The sequence below is a fragment of the Pan paniscus genome, chromosome 9, assembly GCF_029289425.2.
Source record: "Pan paniscus chromosome 9, NHGRI_mPanPan1-v2.0_pri, whole genome shotgun sequence".
Lineage (NCBI taxonomy): Eukaryota > Metazoa > Chordata > Mammalia > Primates > Hominidae > Pan > Pan paniscus.
This window is the reverse complement of record NC_073258.2, coordinates 68,096,380-68,118,943: the sequence shown is the minus strand read 5'-3', so window position 1 is coordinate 68,118,943 and position 22,564 is coordinate 68,096,380. Positions and strand designations below refer to the sequence as shown.

General features: G+C 52.0%; 1 protein-coding gene across 6 annotated transcripts in view; it reads left to right on the top strand.

Annotated features, from left to right (window-relative positions):
• The window catches only part of PC (pyruvate carboxylase), a 112,117-nt gene that overhangs the window by 67,429 nt on the left and 22,124 nt on the right, over window positions 1-22,564 (top strand). For 5 of the 6 annotated variants that reach the window (XM_003828702.6, XM_003828701.7, XM_034933099.3 and 2 more), the window contains 5 exons: window positions 21,083-21,218; window positions 21,371-21,555; window positions 21,762-21,927; window positions 22,045-22,190; window positions 22,350-22,467. In XM_003828702.6, the coding sequence (XP_003828750.1) occupies window positions 21,083-21,218; window positions 21,371-21,555; window positions 21,762-21,927; window positions 22,045-22,190; window positions 22,350-22,467 (751 nt within the window). Of the gene's footprint in view, window positions 1-13,610; window positions 13,728-21,082; window positions 21,219-21,370; window positions 21,556-21,761; window positions 21,928-22,044; window positions 22,191-22,349; window positions 22,468-22,564 lie in introns of all 6 variants that reach the window. The other variant, XM_063608585.1, reaches the window with a different exon arrangement.

Genomic DNA, 22,564 nt, shown 5'->3' with positions numbered 1-22,564 from the left:
GAGTCAGGGGGATGGGAGGAGGCTGAAGCAACACACTTGCTGCTCTCATTTCCCTGGCCAGGCCCCCTGAGGGCTCAAAATCTCAGATTCATGGTATATTTTAAATGAAAACATCCTTAATATCTAAACCCCAAATGTGCCTAACTTCTGCTTTTTTCCTCTAAAGAAAGAATGTTAGAAGAGCGTTATGTAGGAACATGCCAAAATACAGATTGAAAACTGCTGTGTGTCTCCTCTCCAAGGTCAGCTAATCACAGCAGAAATTCACGACATCTCTCATAGACTCAGTCTAACATGTTGCTATTCCAGAACAATCTCTTGATTCAGAAGACTAAATTCTTGTAAAACTCCCTCAGAGGGAAATGGCACTGCTTTTTCCGCCGTTGTCAACAGGAGAAAGAAGTGGGTATACAAACCAAGAGACATAAACCGGACAAGGAACTGGAGAATGCGGGCGTCGATCCTGCTACCTCTCTTATGCTAAGCGAGCGCTCTACCGCCTGAGCTAATTCCCCACTGGCACTGCTTTTTCTTATCCGTATCTTTTGCTGATCAGGCTGGCCGGACATTTTTCTTAAAGTTCAATCTCTCATCTCTGATGCAGCTTGCGCTCATTATTGCCATCCTTGGAGCAGCTGTGGCAAACGAGTAGCTTGGATGTCAGTAGGAAGTCTTGTCTCTACAGGCTGACCTGCCTGGACTGTTGCTTTACCCTTTTGGTTGTGCGTTCTGGAACGTGATGCCTGTGCTTGTCAGCCTTGATGAGTCACATTGAAAAAGCTCTTAGTCATCCCAGGCCCTGGCTGAGTCAGTGTATTGGGTGACACCTGTGGCCAAGCACTGGCTGTTTTACAACTGAGACTGTCCCAGAACTCTTAGGCACTCTGGTCTCAGGGGAAGTGTTCTTCATCTAGTTCAAGGCCAGTCTTTCACCCGAGCCTCGCAGCCTTGTTCCCGGACTCGCCCCACCTTTTATTCTCATCCTTCCTTCTTCAACTTGTCATTCCCTCTCAACTCCTTCCCCTTCCTCTTCCTATAACTTGCTAAACATCCTCCCAAGCGTCTGCCACGGGTATAACACAGAATGGATTCATGCCTAGAATACATAAAGATTTATTACAGCTCAGTAAGAAAAAGACAACCAGCCCAGCAGAAAAGTGGGCAAATGATGTGAACAGGCAGTTCACAAAAGGAAAAACCTAAAAATATATCCACAATCATAAGAAAATAGCCAACTTCAGTAATAATCAGGGGACTGAAAATTAAAATGATACCATTTTATACTACAAGGTTGACAGAAATCAAAGTCTAACAATATAACAGTTGGTAAAGATGTGGGGAGATAGACATTCTGTTGTATTTCTAGTGGCTGTGTAAATTATTAGGATAACTACCTTGGAGACTTATTTGGCAATGTTGATATTAAAAACTTGCCTATTGGCTGGGTGCAGTGGCTCACGCCTGTAATCCCAGCACTTTGGGAGGCTGAGGTGGGTGGATCACCTGAGGTCAGGAGTTCACGACCAGCCTGACCAACGTGGTGAAACCCGTCTCTACTAAAAATACAAAATTAGTCGGGCATGGTGGTGCATTCCTGTAATCCCAGCTACTCGGGAGGCTGAGGCTGGAGAATCGCTTGAACCCGGGAGGCGGAGGTTGTGGTGAGCTGAGATCGCACCATTGTACTCCAGCCTGGGCAACAAGAGCGAAACTCCGTCTCAAAAAAACAAAACAAAACAAAACAAACAAAAAACAAAAAAAAAAACTTGCCTATTAGGTGGGCACAGTGGCTCATGCCTGTAATCCCAGCACTTTGGGAGGCCAAGGTGGGCAGATCAACTGAGGTCAGGAGGTAAAGACCAGCCTGGCCAACATGGTGAAACCCTGTCTCTACTAAAAATACAAAAAAAATTAGCTGGGCATGTTGGCGCACATCTGTAATCCCAGCTACTCAGGAGGCTGAGCCAGGAGAATCACTTGAACCCGGGAGGCAGAAGTTGCAGTGAGCCGAGATTGTGCCACTGCACTCAAGCTTGGGCGACAGAGCGAGACTCTGAAAACAAAAACAAAAACAAAAAAACACCCCATGCCTATTGTCTGATGCAGCAATTCCAATTCTAGGTATATGTCCTAGAGAAATTTTTGCACATTTTCTATATGGGGTCAAAGTTATTCATTTTTTAACACTTTTAATTGACTACTTTTATATAGACACAAAAATAGAGCAAATAGTATAATGAACTCTATGTACCTGTCGCCCAGCTTCAACAATGATCATTTTGTCAGCCTATACAACACAGTTCTTAATTGCTAAAAATTGGAAACAACCGCGGCGGGGGAGGTGGCTCATGCCTGTAATCCCAGCGCTTTGGGAGGCTGAGGTGGGTGGATCGCCTGAGGTTGGGAGTGGAGTTCGAGATCAGCCTGACCAACATGGAGAAACCCCATCTCTCCTAAAAATACAAAATTAGCCGGGCATGGTGGCACATGCCTGTAGTCCCAGCTACTCGGGAGGCTGAGGCAGGAGAATCGCTTGAAGCTGGGAGGCAGAGGTTGCACTGAGCCAAGATCACGCCATTGAACTCCAGCCTGGGTGATAGAGTGAGACCCCATCTCAAAAAAAAAAAAAAAAAAAAAAGATGAAACTGCCTTATTTATTTATTTTTTTTTTGAGATGGAGTCTCGCTCTGTCACTCCAGCCCAGGCAACAAGAGTGAAACTCCATCTCAAAAAAAAAAAAAAAAAAAAATTGGAAACAATCTATTTGTCACTGCCTTAGTCTGGGCTGCTATAACACAATACCATAGGTTCATTAAACAGCAGAAATGCATTTCTCACAGTCCTAAAGACCAGAAAGTGCAAGATCAAGTGTCAGCAGATTCAGCGTCTGGTGAAGGCCCACTGCCCGGTTCATAGATCACTGTGTTCTCACAGACAAAGGGGAAACAGAGTTGTCTGATCTCTTCTGTGAGGCTTCTAATCCCATTCAGGAAGGCTCTGCCACCAGCCGCTAATCTTCTCCCTGAGGCCCCACCTTCTGACACTGCCACATTGGTTAGGGTTTCAGCATAGGAATTTGGTGTGGACACAAACATTCAGGCAATAGCAGTCCCTCATTCGGCATGTACAGATTGCGATATGTCTAATAGAACATTGTACAGTCATTCGTGAGGTAGGTCTACTGTATTAACATGGAGAGATTTCAAATATATATTGGGTAAAACAAGTTAAAATGATTATATCATTTATGAAAAAAATTAGAACATATGGTTATGGGCACACAAATATCCAGGTGAAATCAACAAAGGGGAAGTAGTAACTCTGCATTGTGGGCCCCCTGGGAGAAAAGGAGAAAAGGACCCGGAATGGTATTAGGAAGAATCACAAAGGAACTGCACCTGTTTGCAGAGTGTGGTTTTTTTCCCTTTTGGTAAGTTTAACTTTTATTTTATCAAAATAATACATGTGAGACTGGGCACGGTAGCTCATGCTTGTAATCCTAGCACTTTGGGAGGCCAAGGCAGGCGGATCACTTGAGGTCAGGAGTTGGAGACCAGCCTGGCCAACATAGTGAAACCCCCATCTCTACTAAAAATACAAAAATATTAGCTGGGCGTGGTGGCGGGTGCCTGTAATCCCAGCTACTCGGGAGGCTGAGGTGGGAGAATTGCCTGAACCTGGGAGGCGGAGATTGCAGTGAGCCGAGATCCTGCCACTACACCCCAGCCTGGGTGACAGAGTGAGATGCTCTCAAATAATAATAATAATACATGTGGACACTTCTGAAAGTCAGATTGTACCCTGAGGCTCATTTGCCCCCGCCACCCCTGTCCCACTGCCCTCCCCATGAGTGCCTCCCAGAGGCTGCCCTGCAACTCCTGTTCCCCACGGCATTGCTCTGTTTAGTGGTCTCCTTTGATGGAAGATTGAGCTCACTTTTACTGCCCTCCCTACCTCAAACCCTGCCCCACACATGTACCCACTTTCCCTCCCTTCACCCTGCATGGTTATATAGAACCACTTTTAAGTACATTTTCAGAATTTACATTTTTGTTTTGTTTTGTTTTTTGAGATGGAGTCTCACTCTGTCACCCAGGCTGGGGTGCGGTGTCGCGATCTCGGCTCACAGCAACCTCCGCCTCCTGGGTTCAAGTGATTCTCCTGCCTCAGCGTCCTGAGTAGCTGGGATTACAGGCATGCACCACCACGCCCGGCTAATTTTTGTATTTTTAGTAGAGACGGGGTTTCACCATGTTGGTCAGGGTGGTCTCGAACTCCTGACCTTGTGATTTGCCCGCCTGGGCCTCCCAGAGTGCTGGGATTACAGGTGTGAGCCACTGCACCCAGCCAAGATTTTACATTGTTAACATTAAGTTAATATTCACATCTGAAAATACAGAGTGTCTACTATGGTGGCATTAACTTTTCATTTTCCTGGAGTTGATGTTCATCCCCAGACAAGTTGTGCGTTGCCATCTCCTCTTCATTCTTTCGGAGACACCAGGTAATCTGCCTTTTTGTTTGTTTATTTAAGGCCACATCCCCAGGAGCTGCTGTCCAGGTGCCTGGCGGGTCTCCAGGCCTGTGGACAGCGAGCGACCTGGGCCTCCCTCCCCATCGCCGTGGGAGTTCCCTTTGCCTCCTCTGTGCTGGCTGCCCAGGTGCCTGGATCCCTTGTCTTCCTTATTCTTGGTTTATTTAGTCCTTTGTTTTGTTCGTGCCCATCCCTGGGCTTCTTGGGCAGACAGGCTCACAGGTGGCACACCTCCCAAGGCCTGGCGTGTCTCAAAAGATTGGTATTTCACCCCCACTGGATTAGTAGTCTAACTGGATAGAGGACTCCAGCTTGGGAAGCGTTTTCCCTCCAAAATTGGAGGACATTACTCCAGAAGCTTCTGACTCCATGTCACTGCTGAAGACAGTTGTGTGTGACCCTTGGTCTTCAGAAGTGTGGTAGGCTGGAGATGGCCTCCAAAGGTACCCAGGTCCTAATCCTAGTTGTTACCTTAGAAGGAAGAAGGGCTTTTTCAGATGTGATGAAGGATTCTGACCTGGAAAGGTGATCCCGGATCATCCAGGTGGGCCCCGAATGCCATCACAAGCGTCCTTAGAGGACAGAGACCTATGCCGAGGAGAAGGCGATGTGGAGACAGAGCCAGAGGTGGGAGTGATGTGGCCACGAGCAAAGGAGCCCGGCAGCCATAGAGGCTGGAAAAGACTCGGGAGGGATTCGTTGCAGGCCCTCAGAGGGGCGCAGCCCTGCCCTCACTTGGTTTCGGCCTGTGAAAGTGATGTTGGATTTTTGACCTCCCAAACTGAAAGAGAATATGTTTCTGTTGTCTTAAGCCACCAGGTTTGTGGTAATTTGTTACCGTAGCGACAGGGAACTAAAATACAAGAAGGTTATGAGACCCCTTCTGATCTTTCTTCTGGGTGGGACTTTTGGCATCACTCCAGGCGCTCCAAGACCTTACCACATGGATACGCGTCCTTCAGTCCCGGGAGACTTTCCAGCAGGATTCCCCTGCCCCTGGCTCTCTCGTCTCCCCTTCCGGGAGTCCCAGGCAGCTGGATGCTTGGACTTGCTGGACTGAGTCTCTTATTTTCTTATCTTTTCTCCTATTTTCCATATGTTAGTCTTTCTGGGTAACGTCCCAAACTATCTTCTAATTCTCTATTTATTATGTTTAAAAATTTTGCAACTCTATTTTTAATTTCCTAGAGCTCTTTCTTGTTGCCTTTTTAAAATAGCTGCCGCCTCTTACTTAATGGATGCAATAGCTTTTCTTGTTTCTCTGAGGAGATAAATTATAGTTTTTCTGAGTATCTGTTCTCTATATTACTTTTCTCCTCAATGTTCCTGTTTTTTAAAAATCCCAATTTGTTTTGGTGAATTTTTTGGTCATTTCCTCAAATATCTGGTGGTGGTTCGCTGACCGTTCACACTGAAAAATGAGACACCAACACCCATTGGCAAGTCTGTGTTGGGGTGGAGCTTGGTGGACCCTGGTCCTCTCGCTGGGAGATGAGACTGGGCTCCCTGGGGAGCCCACTGCATGCCAGTAGCTGCAGGACTCCTGGTTCCTGGAATGGAAGCTTCCAGTTCGCTGCCTGGAAAAGAGCCCAGTAAGCACTCTGTGGAGCCGAGAGGACCTTTCACCCATTCCCCAACAGCCATGTGATGCCTCACCTCCTGGGCCAGCCCTGATGGCCGGGGCTGGAGCCTTGTATCTTGGGAAAGACGCTGTGGCACAGTGGTCAAAGGCAGGACCCTAGGTTCTGAAGCTAGGGGCGTGCACCGTGGCACTGACACATCCTAGCAGCGTGCCTTCCTGCCTTCGTCTCTGGAGCGGGCTGGGATGACTCCCAGGTCTCTGCAGCTCAGAACTCTTTACACAGGAGACTCACTGTCTAGCTGTCTGTTCTTTCCAGCCGGATACTCTTCAGGTTCAAAGCTGAGTCACTGTTTCTACCCACATTGGCTTCGCGTTCTTTAATTCGGTGTTGCCATCGTTCACCTTAAAACCCAGGGCCACCCTTCCCTGCTGCCTCTCTGCCTCCCATCTAATGGGTGCTGTTGATGCCACCTCCTAAGTATTTCTTGGCACAGTCCCTCTTCATTCCTACTCCCACCACCGTGGTTCAGGTCCTCATTGTCTCTTGCCCACATTAGAACATCTTCCTAGCTGACCTTCTACTTCTCATCTTTCCTTCTCAAATCCAGCTTCCCCAGAGCTGCCACAGTGGTCCCTCTCAGTTGCAAATCTGTCTCCCTGCTGCCTGGTATTTCCATAGCATCCCAACATAGAGGACACTGCCCAAGCTGCTGGTGGGGCTCACTAGCTCTGGACTGAGTCTCAGGCTCAGCCCTTAGGCTCCTCTCCCTGCCTGCACTCCCTGCCTCAGCGGGCCACGCCAGGCTGTTTGCTTCCTGCCTTATCTGCCTTTGCTCCAGCCGCCCCAGCACCTGGACCTCCTCCCCTCCTCTGCCTGCCCCCCTCCCTCCCCTCTTCTCCCTCTGGACGTCCCTTCCTCCTCCCACCCTGGAGTCTTTCCTTCAGGCCATCTTGCTAACTCTTCCCTGCTCTCCACGCAGGCGTGGCCCACCTCATCACCCTTCACTTCTCATCTCTGCTGCCTCTCACTCAGCCTGCCCCAGCCAGCTGATCACAGTCCCAAATAGCGACATGCTCTGAAAGCCACTGCTGTGGCCTGCATCAGGATGTACGGATGAGAGGGGGGTATTTTTACCATCATTGTGCTTCTCCAGCCCCTGGTGTTAGGGTCTGTATAGGTTCTGGTTATTTGTAGGCAACCTGGGTGTATTAGATTCCTACAGCTGCCATCACAGGGTGCCAAAAGCTGGGTGAAAACAACGGTGACTTCTTGCCTCACATCTGGAGGCCAGAAACCCCAAATCAAGGTGTGAGCAGGGCCGTGCTCTCTCGGATGGCTCTGGGAGGGTCCTGCCTGGCCACTGCCAGCTTCTGGTGTTTGCCAGCAGTCCTTGGCCTTCCCTGACTTGTAGCTGCCTCACTCCAGTCATGTGGCCGTCATCTCCTGTGTCTTCACATCTTCATTCTGTGTGTGTCTGTGTCCAGATTTCCCCCTTTTTATAAGGACACCAAGCATATTGGATTAGGGCCACCCTAATGACTTTATTTTTACTTGATTACCCTATTTCCAAATAAGGTCACTTTTTTTTTTTTTTTTTTTAGACAGAGTCTCACTGTTGCCCAGGCTGGAGTGCAATGGCGCCATCTCGGCTCACTGCAACCTCTGCCTCCCGGGTTCAAGCAAATTCTCCTGTCTCAGCTTCCCGAGTAGCTGGGATTATAGGCACCCACCACCACACCTGGCTAATTTTTTGTATTTTTTGGTAGAGATGGGTTTCGCCATGTTGGCCAGGCTAGTCTTGAACTCCTGACCTCAGGTGATCAGCCCACTTCAGCCTCCGAAAGTGCTGGGATTACAGGCGTGAGCCATCGCACCCGGCCCAAATAAGGTCACATTCTGACCTAGGTGCTAGGGGTTAGGACTTCAGTGTATCTTTTTTGGCGGGGGACACAATTCAACCTCTAACACCGGGTGATACCCGCTTGTCCTGAGCTTGACAGGTCCCGAAGTCCCCACGGCCTCTGGGAGGCCCTCTCTAATCCAGCCAGCATTCATGTCCTGTCATCTTGGAACGAGGGGAATTGAGTGGGGAGCAGGTCTTGTGTAGCTCTCCAGCAGGGGTGGGGTGGCCTGAAGAGGGTCGGGAAACGTCCTGGGCCACCTGCAAGTGTCTGCTGGGTCCTGGCATCTTCCTCCCTGCAAAGATTGTCCAGTTCTGTTTAGAATTGAGTCTTTGGTGCCCCTAGCCTCTGTCGCCCCTCGCAGCCCTGAAACTCAGCTTCCCTGGTTCCCATTGCCAGGCTGCGTCTGAGTCCTTTTGGGCTTTAGTGACAAAATACCACAGGCTGGGTGGCTTTTAAACAACAGACATTTATTTCTCACAGTTATGGAGGCTGGAAGTCCAAGATCAAGGTTTTAACATATGGGTGTGGGGGGCACAGGCACGCTCTGCATTTGTCTGGGAGGTGCTTTTTGCTGACATTGTCCTTCGGACCCTCTCTCTGTCCTGTCAACATCACTTTGGGCTCTAATCGATACGTATGGGACATTTGTGTGTCCCACTAGTATGTGTGTGCTGTTCCCAGGAGGGGCCAAGCCTTACTAATCTTTATCTGAATGCTCCATAATATTTCTAGGTAAATCTTTTTTTTTAACTAATTGATTAATTATTTTTTGAGACAGGGTCTTGCTCTGTTGCCCAGGCTGGAGTGCACTGGGACCATCATGGCTCACTGCAGCCTCAACCTTCTAGGTTCAAGCAATCCTTCTGCCTCAGGCTTCTAAGCAGCTGAGACTATCTATGGGCACCACCATGCCCAGCTAATTTTTTTTTTTTTTTTTTTTGAGATGGAGTTTTGCTCTTGTTGCCCAGGCTGGAGTGCAATAGCATGATCTCAGCCCACCGCAACCTCTGCCTCCCACGTTCAAGCGATTTTCCTGCCTCAGCCTCCCAAGTAGCTGGGATTACAGGCGTGTGCCACCATGCCCGGCTAATTTTGTATTTTTAGTAGAGATGGGGTTTCTGCATGTTGGTCAGGCTGGTCTTGAACTCCCAACCTTAGGTGATCCACCTGCTTCAGCCTCCCAAAGTGCTGGGATTACAAGTGTGAGCCACGTGCCAGGCCACACCCAGCTAATTTTAAAAAGTTTTTTTTTTTAATTTTTTGGCAGAGACAGGATCTCAATATGTTGCCCAAGCTGATCTCAAACTCCTAGACTCAAGTGATACCCCTGCCTCGGCCTCTTAAAGTGCTGAGATTACAAGCATGAGCCACCACGCCTCACGGTGAATCTTAACAGCCTCATGCCACTCTGCAACCTCATTGTGACCTGAAGTATTTCTTCACTGATTCATTCCCTCAGACATTTATTTAATTCTGGTCTTACGCACTGTACAGAGTGCCAGGGAGATGTGGGGACAAAAGAGACCAGGGATCCTGTGCCCAGGGCCCTAACAGTGTCTATTAAAGGAGACAAGACGGGTCAACAAATCTTTATAACATTAAATGCTCTTTGCTGAGGACACAGACGCCACGGAGACCTCATGGAGAGCCCCCTGAGCAGGACGACGGGTGGGGCACAGACAAGGACAGAGCTGAGGGAGGTGGCTGCCCGGGGAATATAGGGAAGGCATTCCTGAGCCTACTCCTATAGGATGTGGAGGAATGGGGACAAGTGACCTTCCCATGTGAGCCCTGCCCACGCCCCATGCTGCAGGGTCGGCAGGAAGCTGGCTCCTCGTGCGCCAGGGGGCAGTGTTGGCCCTGAAATTCTCACTGCTTTCCAGTGAGGCTGGGATGGAGCAGCCACCTCACTGCAGGCCCTCGGGACCCCTCACTCTGCTTTCTCTGAGACCCCCTTTGTCCCCCAGTCCACAAGTCCCGAGACCATGGCGCCAGTCGCCTCGGTGCCACCCTTTCCCCCTCGGCTGCTCCTTTGAATAGAGGGTTGCCAGGGCGATGAGGAGCCCTGCTGGCACTGTTCACTGCTGTTCGTCGCCGCAGTGCCACTTGGAGCAGCCGGTGCTCCTGGGGGCCCAGAGCCCGGCCAGCTGAGCCTCGGCGAGCACCCGTGCTGTGTCTGTTTCCGTCTTTGGTATTGTCTCTCTCCTGTCTTCTGTGTCTGTCACCTGCATTGTTTCCAGCGTCCTCCCTTCTGCCCCCCCTGCCCAGAAATCTCAGCCTCAGTCTGTCCTCTCTTGGGTGCTTTGATATCAGCCGTGGCAGCCCTGAGAGCCAGGTGGAGTCGTTCTTTCATCTGTCCCTCTTGGCTGCCAGCCCTGGGGCCCATCGGACATGTTTAGAGCAGAGCCGCCTGGGGAGAGCGGCCCCATCCGTCAGAGCTGCCACCGCCGCAGCCCCGAGTGCTCTGCCAAGAGCTCTTTCTTTCTGGTTCTGACCTGCTTTCACTGGCAGCTGTGGAGCCCAGCTGGGGGTAGGGGCACAGCCTGGTGCGGGTGCTGGTGCTGGGGGCAGCTGGGCCCATAGGAAGTAGGTGTGTGGAGCTTTGTTGGTTCGGAGGTTCCTGGGGCCTGTTTCTGAACCACACTTCTTTCTTCTCTGCCCTCTGCTGCTCTCCAGCACACCTCTGAGGATTTGCTGAGGGACCCAGGTGCTCTGCTGGGCTTTCAGAACCAACTTGCTGGCCACCCGCCCCTGAAGCAGGGCCTGGCCTTTCCCTTCCTCTGCGGCCTCTTGCCCACTGCTGCCCTCTGAGGCTGCAGGAGACGCTCTGTGAGGACAGGAATATGTAGGACGAAGCGATGTGGGGCCTCAGCTGCAGCAGCTGTTAGGTGGCGCCCTGCCCTGGTCCCCAGAAAGGCTGCTGAGCACTGGGGCCATGTTGTTGTCTGGAACAAAACTTGGGGGATGATAGCCTGACAGCAGGATTCTGTGCTCCTTCTGGTTGCAAGAGGCATCCTGGGAGATGTAGTTCAGGTCTGAAGTAGTGGGATTTCAGGGACATTTTGATGATTTATTAGACAAATTGAAACTGCCTTGGCTTATCTGGGACATGTGACTGCTGACATTGTTCGTCAGCTCTCGTTGGGAAGCTCTGAGTGCCACTGGTGGCCCTGCTGGAGGCCAGGCAAGTGACAGACAGTTTTATCAGAAGTGGGGTTTTTGGTTTTGGTATTTTGGTTTCCAAGTGCCTGTCACACTGTGCTCCTGATGAAAGCCGTGACTTACTCCTTTGGTTGAGTGAAGAGTCCATAGGCCAACTCTGATGGGTCCGAGCTCCTGCTCTGGAGGGGGCCATATGAAGCGGGCTCCAGGCCAGCTCTGCTGGTGGCCTGGGTGTGTCACTTAATCCCACTGCGCCTGGTCCCTTACCTGTACAGGGAGGTGATGAGGGGCTGTGAGGGTTACTGAGTGAGTCTGCATGAAGAGCCACAGTGGCCCCTGCCTGGCAAGGAGCAAGGCTCTGCTGGGGTCACTGCCCACCATTGTGCCCTCCTCCACTGGCACTGGCCGGGCACCAGGTGGAGCTCAGTGAGTATGTGTTGTATGCTATGGAAGCGGCAGCTCTGTCAGGAGCGGGGCAGGTGACGGCCAGGCCCTCGCCCTGCCTCAGCCTGCAGGTCGTCGTAGGTGCCTTCCTGACTCCCTTCTGGAAGGGGAATGCTGAGTTATTGATCTGAAGCTGAAGCTGGGAGGGAAATGGAAGCTGTGGAGTCACCCGAGAGGCAGCAGGGGAGGAAGCAGATGCCCCACACACTACTGGCTTCACTGTGGCTCATTCTTGCTTGCAAGGAGTTATTTACACGTCCCAAGTGACAGTCAAAGCTGTCTTATTTCTTGGTCTCTTATGCACAACCCGAGGCCAAGAAAAGGGATCTGTCAGCTGGCATTTGCAGAAAATAGCAAGTGGGTCTCTGGGCTGTCAGCTCTCTGGAGAGGAAAACAGGGTGAAGGATCTTTGGGTGATGGTGGTTGCTTTTCTCTCACTCACTCACTACTGTTTCCCCATTTCTGAGGTCAGAAAGGAAGAGCTTTGCTTGTGTGTATCACCAGGAGCAAGCAAGACAGTGGCATCCCCCGAGGCGTGTAACTGTAACCTGAGCTGGTTGCTGGCCCTGGCAGCATCCCAGAATGCCCTTCACACCTGGGGCTCTAGCAGCCTCCCTTGAAGAGTTGCGGCTCGGCTCGAGGGAGCAGGAAACGGCTCTGTGGGTTCTGTTAGTAAAGCCCTCTGCATTTCCAGGGAAGCTTCTCAGCCAAACTTGACAACCTTGAGAACTTCTTGATTGCCATCCACCAACCAAATACCCAAAAGCAGGGCGCAGCATGGGACTGCAGCATGGGACTGCAGCATGGGACCGCAGAGGGAGCCTGGCCCCAGCCATTGCTGCCCCCTGCTTCCTGTGCCTGGCCATCGCCTATTCTGTGCCCTGCTGTGAAGATGGCAGGAAGTGCCTGGAATGGTGCCAGCCAGAAGGGCTGCAGACTGGTGGCACTTTCTGGGAATGTGCCATTGTGAGTTGAAAGGCTGGCATACTCCAGTGTCTGGGCTTGGTTTCATACAGCCTGAGGACCGGGAGTGTCATTAATACCAGAGGCAAGGCTTCTGGGGGTCTCAGGAAGGCCGTCTCCCACCCTCTGCTGCCACTTCCTAGGGTCACCATAGGCGCCTCCAGCTGCAGGGGTTCCTTCTTCTATACCCCAAGTGCTGTGCAGAGGCCCCTGCTCCCTTCGGCTTTGGGGAATGGTCTAGTATTGGGGAGCAGGGGGAGTCTGCCCACCCAGCTCCTCCCTTTGAACCATCCCAGACCCCTCAAGCTCAGCATACCCAGAGTCGGCTTATTCCACCATAACCTTGAAGACCCTGCTTCCTGGAGAGAGGGTGGTGTGAGGGGGCCACGCCCATCTTACAGTGCGGTTTCTCCCAGCCAATGTTGATTCTGGAAAGGCCTGGGTTTCAGATCTGGGAAGGCAGTGCCATTCGATAAGGAAAAACTGGGTTAACCAAGTTCTAGGAAGGGTGCAGGCGCCCTGGGAATGCAGTGGTATTTCAGTTCATCTTTATGTCTGTTGGGCCCCATCCGTGCCTGGCATTGTGTGCGGGTCAGGGAGAGACAGGTTGGTGGTGGGGGTCTTGTGTGACCACAGCGGTGAGCTTAGTTTCAGGGCCATGCCTAGGTTCTAAGGAGCAGTGCAGCCCTCACCCTCCGTCATTCACAGCAGCTCCTGACAGCCTTCCCCAGCCCCACACTGCCTGCTGGCCAACATTTCTGTGTCTTCCGCCTCACTCGGCAGCACATCCCAAATCCATCACAGAAACCTGCCCTCCCCTCTCTGACTGCCTCCTGTCTCAGACCACCTCCCTCATCATCTTGCCAGGTCCCTAGGGGGCCGAGGGAGCAGGCTGTGGGCTGTGGATCAGCTACTCTCTGCGTGACCCAACCTCCCGCCTCCCTGCAGCCAGCGGCCCATGCCTCTAGGCCTCAGGTTCACAGCCTCTAGGCTCACTGCTGCCCCTTCCCCTGATTGCAGCCCAGGCCTCCAGCAGCCTCGTGTTGGGGAACTTTGTATTCTGGGCCAGTAACCTCAGGCAGAAGAGCAGCTGTCTGTGTCTGACACCCTCCTCTGTGCACTGAAGGCCGGTACAGGGTGAGTGCTCTGGGACAGGTGCCCCCCTCTCTGCAACACCTGACACTCCCAACTGCTTTTGTTTGGGGTGGGTCTTCCTTTGCAGAGGAATGTTGGGGACAGGTTTCTGCATTGGCAAAAGCACGTGGTGTCCTCGGGCCTGTGTGTTTGCTCCAAGTGTATGTGGGCATCGCACCTGCTGGCTCCCCTATGCAGTGAACTCTGCTAAGCATTGGGTGCGTGGTCGGCCTGGCTTGGTGGGTGGGCTGCCTGTGCTGCCTTCACCCCAGGACGGCCTGGCCTGTGGGGAGGTCAGCATGGAGCTGCATCATGGTGCGAGTGGGAGGGCGCAAGTGTGTGGGCCTTCCAGCTGTGTGGGGCCGGGGGCTTCCTCCCTGGCCCTCTTCATCTGGGAAGGGAGGGAGTTGGGAAGATAGTGACAGCAGCTGATGTTTATCACCCAGGCATGGCGCTTTAGCTGTACTGTCTCAGTCGACACCCAGGATGACCTGCTTAGGGTGGGCTGGTGGAACCCCGTTTTACAGATGTGAAAGCCGGGGCCTCAGAGGTGCCCAAACCATGGAGCTGGGGCAGCCCCCGGCCAGTGGACTGTGGGCCTGCGCTAGGCTGTGCCCCAGAGGAGGCTACTCTCTGTTCCACTTTTCCCTGCTCTGACTTCAGCCGAAGAGCCCTGATCTTTTCCCTTCCATAAACATCTGCCTGGCACGCTGCCACCCAAAGAGCTCCCGTGCCCTGGGGACAGTCCTCTTGGCCTCAAGTCTAGGCCTGCTTTCGCTTCCCTCTGAGGGACACAAGGACTCACGGAGGCATTCCTGTGCCCCCCGCTGCCCACAGCCTCCGGCTCTTGGTGGAGTGGGACTGCTAAGGAATCCTTTACCCACCAAGGAAAAATGAGGATCCAATGCAAGAATGTATGTGAGAGGGGCCGCCGAGGGGGGCGGCGACGTGTCAGCACTCCATCATTTTCCTGCCTGAGCTAAGCAGACACTTGGTGGCCACGCTGTGGGGCAGGGTGCAGCCTTCCCGAGGCTCCGGAGGTGACCGGCCTTTGGCATATCTTCTGAGGAAATCTCTTTCTTTGCATGGAAAAGGCAGTGGGGAGTGAGTGTGGTGTGGAGAGGGGAGGAGAGCAACAAAAATGACCTGTTTACCCACAAACCACGGGTAAGTGCCCCTGTGGTCGCAGTGTAAACCCACCCAGGTGGGAGGAAAGGACTGGGGCTCCCTGGAAAAAGCTTGAAACTGCCCTGGAGGTTTGAGAATCTCGGTGCCAGTGGGCTGCTGCCAGCTGTGAGGCTGCTCACCTATAGGCAGGCCAGCAGGTGAGGAGGGGGAGGGTGCTAGGCTCCTGGGAGACACATAGCCAAGTCCTCCCACCCAAGGAGTCGGTGTAGCAGGAGCTCCCTTCGCCTTTTCCTGCGGAGCTCTTCCTGTCCCTTCTGTATATTTCTTCTTTTTTTTCTAATTGTAAATAATGCATCCCCAATGGAGAAAATATGGAAATTTTCCATATGGAAATATAGAAAAGCATAAAGAAGGAGGAAAACACAACTCTACAGCAATTCCATAGCACGTGGGAGTGAGGAGGGTGGCATGCAAGCAGTCCTACAGTTGTTGCCATTCCTTTAAAAAAACTTCATGAGATCATGTTGTTTACCATTAAATTTTCTTGGCTTCACATTACATCACAAGCATTTCCCATGTCATCAAAACCTGTGCAAACACATTATTGTTAATGGTTACATAATGTCTGTGGGAGCCAGGGTGTGGAATCTTTAAATTGCTTCTCATGATTTTCTGTTGTAAATAATCTTGCTTTGAACATCTTTCTGCGTACATCTTGGTTCCCATTTTGGAATATTTCCTGGGGTTGGATTTCTGGAATAGTAATGACTGGGCTCAGGGGCATAACCCGCCACCACGCCTAGCTAATTTTTTTGTATTTTTTAGTAGAGATGGGGTTTCACCGTGTTAGCCAGGATGGTCTCCATCTCCTGACCTCGTGATGTACCCGCCCTGGCCTCCCAAAGTGTTGGGATTACAGGCGTCAGCCACTGTGCCCGGCTTTTTTTGTTTTGTTTTGTTTTGTTTTTTTTGTTTTTGAGATGGAGTCTCGCTCTATCACCCAGGCTGGAATGCAATGGCGCGATCTCGGCTCACTGCAACTTCCGCCTCACAGGCTCAAGCAACTCTCCTGCCTCAGCCTCCTGAGTAGCTGGGACTATAGGCGCCCACTATCATGCTGGGCTAATTTTTGTACTTTTAGTAGAGACGGGGTTTCACCATGTTGGCCAGGGTGGTTTTGAATTCGTGACCTCAAATGATCCGCCTGTCTCAGCGTCCCAAAGTGCTGGGATTACAGGCGTGAGCCACTGCGCCTGGCCGGGCATAAATACCTTAAAGGCTCTTGATAAGTTTTGCAAACAGCTTCCCGGAGAAGCTGCCGTGATGCTCAGCAGTGCCTGCGGGCCGCCTCCTGAAGGCCTTCCTGGTGCTCAGCACTGCATTTACAAAGCTCCCAGGCAGGAGTGGCACCTCATGGTTGTATTTTGAATCTCTTGCTTTCTCGTGGGTTCAAGAGCCACTTGTGTTTGCTGTCTTGTTGCTGTGCTTGTCCCGAAGGCTCCCCTCGCCTCTTCCTGACTTTGCCCTATGTGGTAACTTGAGCTCTTTTGACATGGCCTTTCCCAGCGCTCAGCAGAGTAGACATTTGGTGCCCAGGAGGAGGGTGAGATTTATACCCCACACCTGCTCTCTGATGCCAGTGCCGCCTGCTCCCAGCTGGGAAAGACCTGTCCTCCTCGTGGGCAGCATCCGATAACCCGCCTGGAGCAGGGCTTAGAGGATTGTAGATCTGCGTGTGGGAGATAGCAGGGTGATAACGTCTGACGTTCATCCTGCTCTGAGCAGGGTGTGTCTCCACACCTGAGCTCCTCGCTGGTGCTCCCGGCACCTCTTGAGCAGCAGGTGCTGGGGCATGCACTCCCTAAGGTTATCTCCTCCAGCAGCATTAGCGGTGGGTATGGTTCTTTTCACTTGTCAATTTGAAATGATTTCAGACTTTCAGTAAAGTTGCAAGAGTAAGACAAAGAATTCTCGTACCCCTGACCCCAGTTCCCCCAATACTAGCATTTGCTTCATTGTTCCCGTTTTTCCCTGAACCATATGAGTGGGTGTAAATTGCAGACGTGGTGCTCGTGGACCCTTGAGTTCCTCAGTGTTTTTCCCTAAGAATGAGGCTGTTCTCTAACATAACCACAGTCCACTGATCAAGATCAGGAAATTGATATCAACGCAATCCTCTTTCAAACCTGCAGACCTTATTTAAATTGTATCGTTGTCCCCTGATGTCCTCTTAGCAATAGAAACCCGGATCCAATCCAGGATCGTGTGTGGCTCTCGCCATTGTTGCTTTGGTCTCCTTTCATCTGAAACCGTTCTTGCGTCTTTGTCTCTCACGACCTTTGACATGTTTGAAGAGTCCAAGCCAGTTATTCTGTGGAATTTCCCTGAATTTGAGTTTGCCCCTTGCTTTCTCCTGATTAAATTCAGGCCGTGCACGGCAGCGGGAACCCCATCAGGAGGTGTGTGGTGTCCCTTCGGTGCTAGTGATATTAACCTTCATCTCTCGGTCAGCGTGGTGTCCGCCAGGTTTCTCCACTGTGCAATGAATAAGGACAAGGTATATTTTAGAAAGAGGAGGAGCCCAGAGTCCAGCAAGGTTACTCTACCCATGTTCACCATAGCGGGGTGTGACCTGGGTGCCTCCTGGTCACCGCAGTGGCCCCTTCCCAGCCCCCATCTTACCCTGCCTCTGGGAGTCATGCTCTGCCCAACTCGCGCCCCATCCTCCTGAGAGCCGCTCGCTTCTGCCCAGCGACCCGTGCGTCCCTCCCTCCTCCAGGCATCCCCCCTGGGTTCCTTCTTGGCTCTTCCTCCTCGGCCAGACTCTCAACTCCAGTGGGCCTGAAGACGCAGGCCTGACCCACTTCTCCCAGGCTGTTCTCTCCCTGGCTTCAGACACCACCGCCCCTGTGATGCTGCCCAGGTTCTTGGCCCTGCTCTTCCCCCTCTGTGAGCTTGCCTCACTCCCAGCCCTGCCTTTTCTGTCTTGCCCTTCTTATAGCAGGAAAAGTCATCTCCACCCACCCATGCAGGATTTCTTCCTCTACCTTGCTTTCTATGGTGGGTCTCTCGACGAATCTTGTCTGTCATAGCCCAGACGTTTCCTAAGCCCCACCCCGACCCCCATAGCTTCCCCCTGTCAGAGGCTCCGCGTCTCTCAGCTCAGCCTCTGAATTGCCCCAGACATGCGTCGTCTGTCAGCCCCTGCTGCTCGCCAGTCCAGAGAGATCCTTTCCATTGTGCATCGATCATGTCCCTCCTGTCCTGTCCATGGCTGAAGGGAGGCCTCAACCACTGGGCCCTGTCTGTGGCTGCAGCCCCACCTCAGGCCGTGGGCTCACACTTCCCTCTCTCAGGACAGCACCAAGCCTGTTCTTCCTGAGAACTTCACAATTGCTATCCCTTCTTCCTGGAGCTTTCTCTGCGGATCTGTGCGTGGCCGACTTCTCCCCATCCAGGTCCCAGCTTCTGTGTCCCCTCCTCAGAGAGGCCTTTTCTAATATCCAGCCCCCAAACCCCTGCACCCGCCCCAGATCATTCGCAAAATGTCACCTGTTTCTTATCTTCCAGGCACTTGTGATCTGAAATGTTCTGATTTGTGTCTTGTTTTTCTTTTCTTTGCTCCTTTCACTGCCATTCATCTTCCATGAGCAGAACCCTTCACTGTTGTGTTCTCGACTCCTAAGGCTTAGAACTGTGCCTGGCATAAGGTCTGCCCCTAGTGGGGTTTTCTGTTTTTCTCCCCTGGCTGTGGGTCTTTCCTCCTCCTCCTCTTCTCTTTCTTCTACTTATTTCCTTGTTTCTTCTCTTTTCTTTTTCTTCTGTCTTTATTTCCCCTTTTCTAGGTTGTTGGCTATAATATGGCACTAAGGTTTTTGCAATATTTGTTTCATTTCTTGAGTATGTTTTTATGTTCCTTACTTAAAACAAAATGGCTGAGTCAAGTGTTTTAAACTTTTTCTAAGAAATGAATCAGATCGCCCGGGTGTGGTGGCTCACACCTGTAATGCTAGCACTTTGTGAGGCCGAGGCGGGTAGACCACTTGAGGTCAGGAGTTCAAGACCAGCCTGGCCAACATGGTGAAACCCCGTCTTTATTTAAAATACAGCCAGGCGTGGTGGTTCACACCTGTAATCCCAGCACTTTGGGAGGCCGAGGCAGGTGGATCGCCTGAGGTCAGGAGGTCGAGGCCAGCCTGGCCAAGATGGTGAAACCCCGTCTCTACTAAAAATACAAAAATTAGCTGGGCCTGGTGGCGGGTGCCTGTAATTCCAGCTACTCGGGAGGCTGAGGCAGGAGAATCACTCGAACCCAGGAGGCGGAGGTTGCAGTGAGCCGAGATCGCACCATTGCGCTCCAGCCTGGGTGACAGAGCAAGACTCTGTCTCAAAAAAAAAAAAGAAAGAAAAAGAAAAAAGAAAAGAAACAAAACAAAAACAAAATTAGCCGGGCATGGTGGTGCATGCCTATAATCCCAGCTACTTGGGAGGCTGAGGCAGGAGAATTGCCTGAACCTGGGAGGCAGAGGTAACAGTGAGCAGAGATCGTGCCATTGCACTCCAGCCTGGGCAACAAGAGCGAGACTCCGTCTCAAAAGAAAGAAATGAATCAGATGGTTAGATGAGGCCCAGATGCAGGGGTGAAAAGAGTGTGTCTGGTTTGGCTTGGGCTCTGTGCTGGGCAGCTGTCTTTTTAGTCTCCACTGTACCTTGGTTTCCTTCATTTTACAAATGAAGGGCTGGCCAACCTCTGAAGCCTCTTTGCATTCAGGGATATAAGTTGTCGTCAGTTGATTTAAATATATATATAATACTATATAATTTATATAATATTATATATATTATATAATTTATATAATATATAATATAATATATAATATTATATAATATATAATATAATATATAATATATATAATATATAATATATATTTATTATATAATATTATATATAATATATATTATATATAATATATGTAATATATATTATATATTATATATATATTATATGTAATATATTATATATAATATATATTATATATATATATTTTAAAGGTGGAGTCTTGCTGTGTCACCCAGACTGGTACAGTGGTGCCATCTCAGCTCACTGCAACCTCCACCTCCCAGGCTCAAGTGCTTCTCCTGCCTCACCCTCCCAAGTAGCTGGGATTACAGGCATGTGCCACCATGCCTGGCTAAGTTTTGTATTTTCTGTAGAGACAGGGTTTCACCATGTTGCCCAGGTGGGTTTCAAACTCTTGAGCTCACACAAATGTGCCTTGGCCTCCCAAAGTGCTGGGTTTACAGGTGTGAGCCACCGTGCCCAACCTGAAGTATTATACTTTTTTTTTTTCCTGGGACAGAGTCTTGATGTCACCCAGGCTGAGGGCAGTGGCACAATCTCAGCTCACTGCAACCTCTGTCTTCTAGGTTCAAGCGATTCTCGTGCCTCAGCCTCCTGAGTAGCTAGAATTACAGGCGTGTGCCACCATGCCCGGCTAATTTTTATATTTTTAGTAAGAGGTGGGGTTTCACCATGTTGGCCAGGCTGGTCTCGAACTCCTGACGTAAGGTGCTCCTCCCACTTCAGCCTCCCAAAGTGCTGGGATTACAGGCATGAGCCACCGCGCCCAACCTGATACTTTTATTTTTTTTGAGACGGAGTCTTGCTCTGTCGCCCAGGCTGGAGTGCAGTGGCACGATCTCGGCTCGCTGCAAGCTCTGCCTCCTGGGTTCATGCCATTCTCCTGCCTCAGCCTCCCGAATAGCTGGGACTACAGGTGCCCGCCACCACGCCCGGCTAATTTTTTTTTTTTTTTGTATTTTTAGTAGAGACGGGGTTTCACCGTGTTAGCCAGGATGGGCCAACCTGATACTTTTAAAAGTTATAGTGCATATTATGCTGGGTACGGCAGCTCACACCTGTAGTCTTAACTACTCAGGAGGCTGAGGTGGGAGGATCATTTGCGACCAGCCTAGGCAACATAGGGAGACCCTGTCTCTACAACAATAAAGTCACAGTTAGGATATCAGGCTGAGCTGGGGGCTCCATTTGGGGTTGGATTTGCTCCCTTCTCTAGAGCCAGGAAATGTTGGGCTTGGCCAGGCATCCAGGAGGTAGATGGTGCTAGCCTTTCTGTGGGGCCACTGTGGGGTTGGGAAGGGCCCTCACTCATTCTGAGGAGCCTCAGTGCTGAGGCTGCGCTAACCTGGGCTCTGACTTCCCTCCCTAGATGCTGAAGTTCCGAACAGTCCATGGGGGCCTGAGGCTCCTGGGAATCCGCCGAACCTCCACCGCCCCCGCTGCCTCCCCAAATGTCCGGCGCCTGGAGTATAAGCCCATCAAGAAAGTCATGGTGGCCAACAGAGGTGAGCACCAGTGGGGCCGGTGAGAGGAGCCTCATGGCCGCCCCAGCCTTGGCATTCTTCTCCCACTCACTGCCCCAGGCCCTGGCTTCCCACTCCCCTTTCTGCTTCTCCTAGGACCTAGGAATCTAACTTCTTGTTTCTTTGCCCTCTAGGTGAGATTGCCATCCGTGTGTTCCGGGCCTGCACGGAGCTGGGCATCCGCACCGTAGCCATCTACTCTGAGCAGGACACGGGCCAGATGCACCGGCAGAAAGCAGATGAAGCCTATCTCATCGGCCGCGGCCTGGCCCCCGTGCAGGCCTACCTGCACATCCCAGACATCATCAAGGTGGCCAAGGTGAGCCCAGCGGCTTGGCTGGGCCTGGACAGCAGGGACCAGGGAGTCTTAGTTGCCGCGGGGGTCTCTTGAGGCTGGCGTGCTCAGCGCCTCTGTGCGTGGGTGGGTAAACGGATGGAGCTCAGCAGGTTAGGCAGGGGAAGAGGCTGGCCGAGGCCTTGGAAGGGACTGCAAGGTACCGTCCTCTCCCTGACCCCCACCCGCAGGAGAACAACGTAGATGCAGTACACCCTGGCTACGGGTTCCTCTCTGAGCGAGCGGACTTCGCCCAGGCCTGCCAGGATGCAGGGGTCCGGTTTATTGGGCCAAGCCCAGAAGTGGTCCGCAAGATGGGAGACAAGGTGGAGGCCCGGGCCATCGCCATTGCTGCGGGTGAATATAACGGGCAAGCAAGGGGTGGCCCCGCAGCTCCTGGAGAGGGTCCAGCAGGGAGGGGTGGCAGGGATTCCCGCCTGTTACAGAGACTCCCCCACACCTTTCTCCCAACAGGTGTTCCCGTCGTCCCTGGCACAGATGCCCCCATCACGTCCCTGCATGAGGCCCACGAGTTCTCCAACACCTACGGCTTCCCCATCATCTTCAAGGCGGCCTATGGGGGTGGAGGGCGTGGCATGAGGGTGGTGCACAGCTACGAGGTGAGTGAAGATGCCCAGGGCTGGGAGCAGGGCAGGGCAGCCTGCCGTCGGGGCAGGGGCGGACCACTCAAGGGATCTGGAAAGTGGGTGGGGTTCATGGCAGGGGAGAGGTAGCGCTGTGGGGTCTGAGGTCTGGCTGGCCCCTGCCCGCCCTCGCAGGAGCTGGAGGAGAATTACACCCGGGCCTACTCAGAGGCTCTGGCCGCCTTTGGGAATGGGGCGCTGTTCGTGGAGAAGTTCATCGAGAAGCCGCGGCACATCGAGGTGCAGATCTTGGGTGAGTGGTCCCGACGCCCCGCCTGGGGCAGCTGGAGGCAGGAGCTGAGAGGCCCAGTCCTGGTGCCGTCACAGTGGCTGGCCTTGGGGACAGCCCT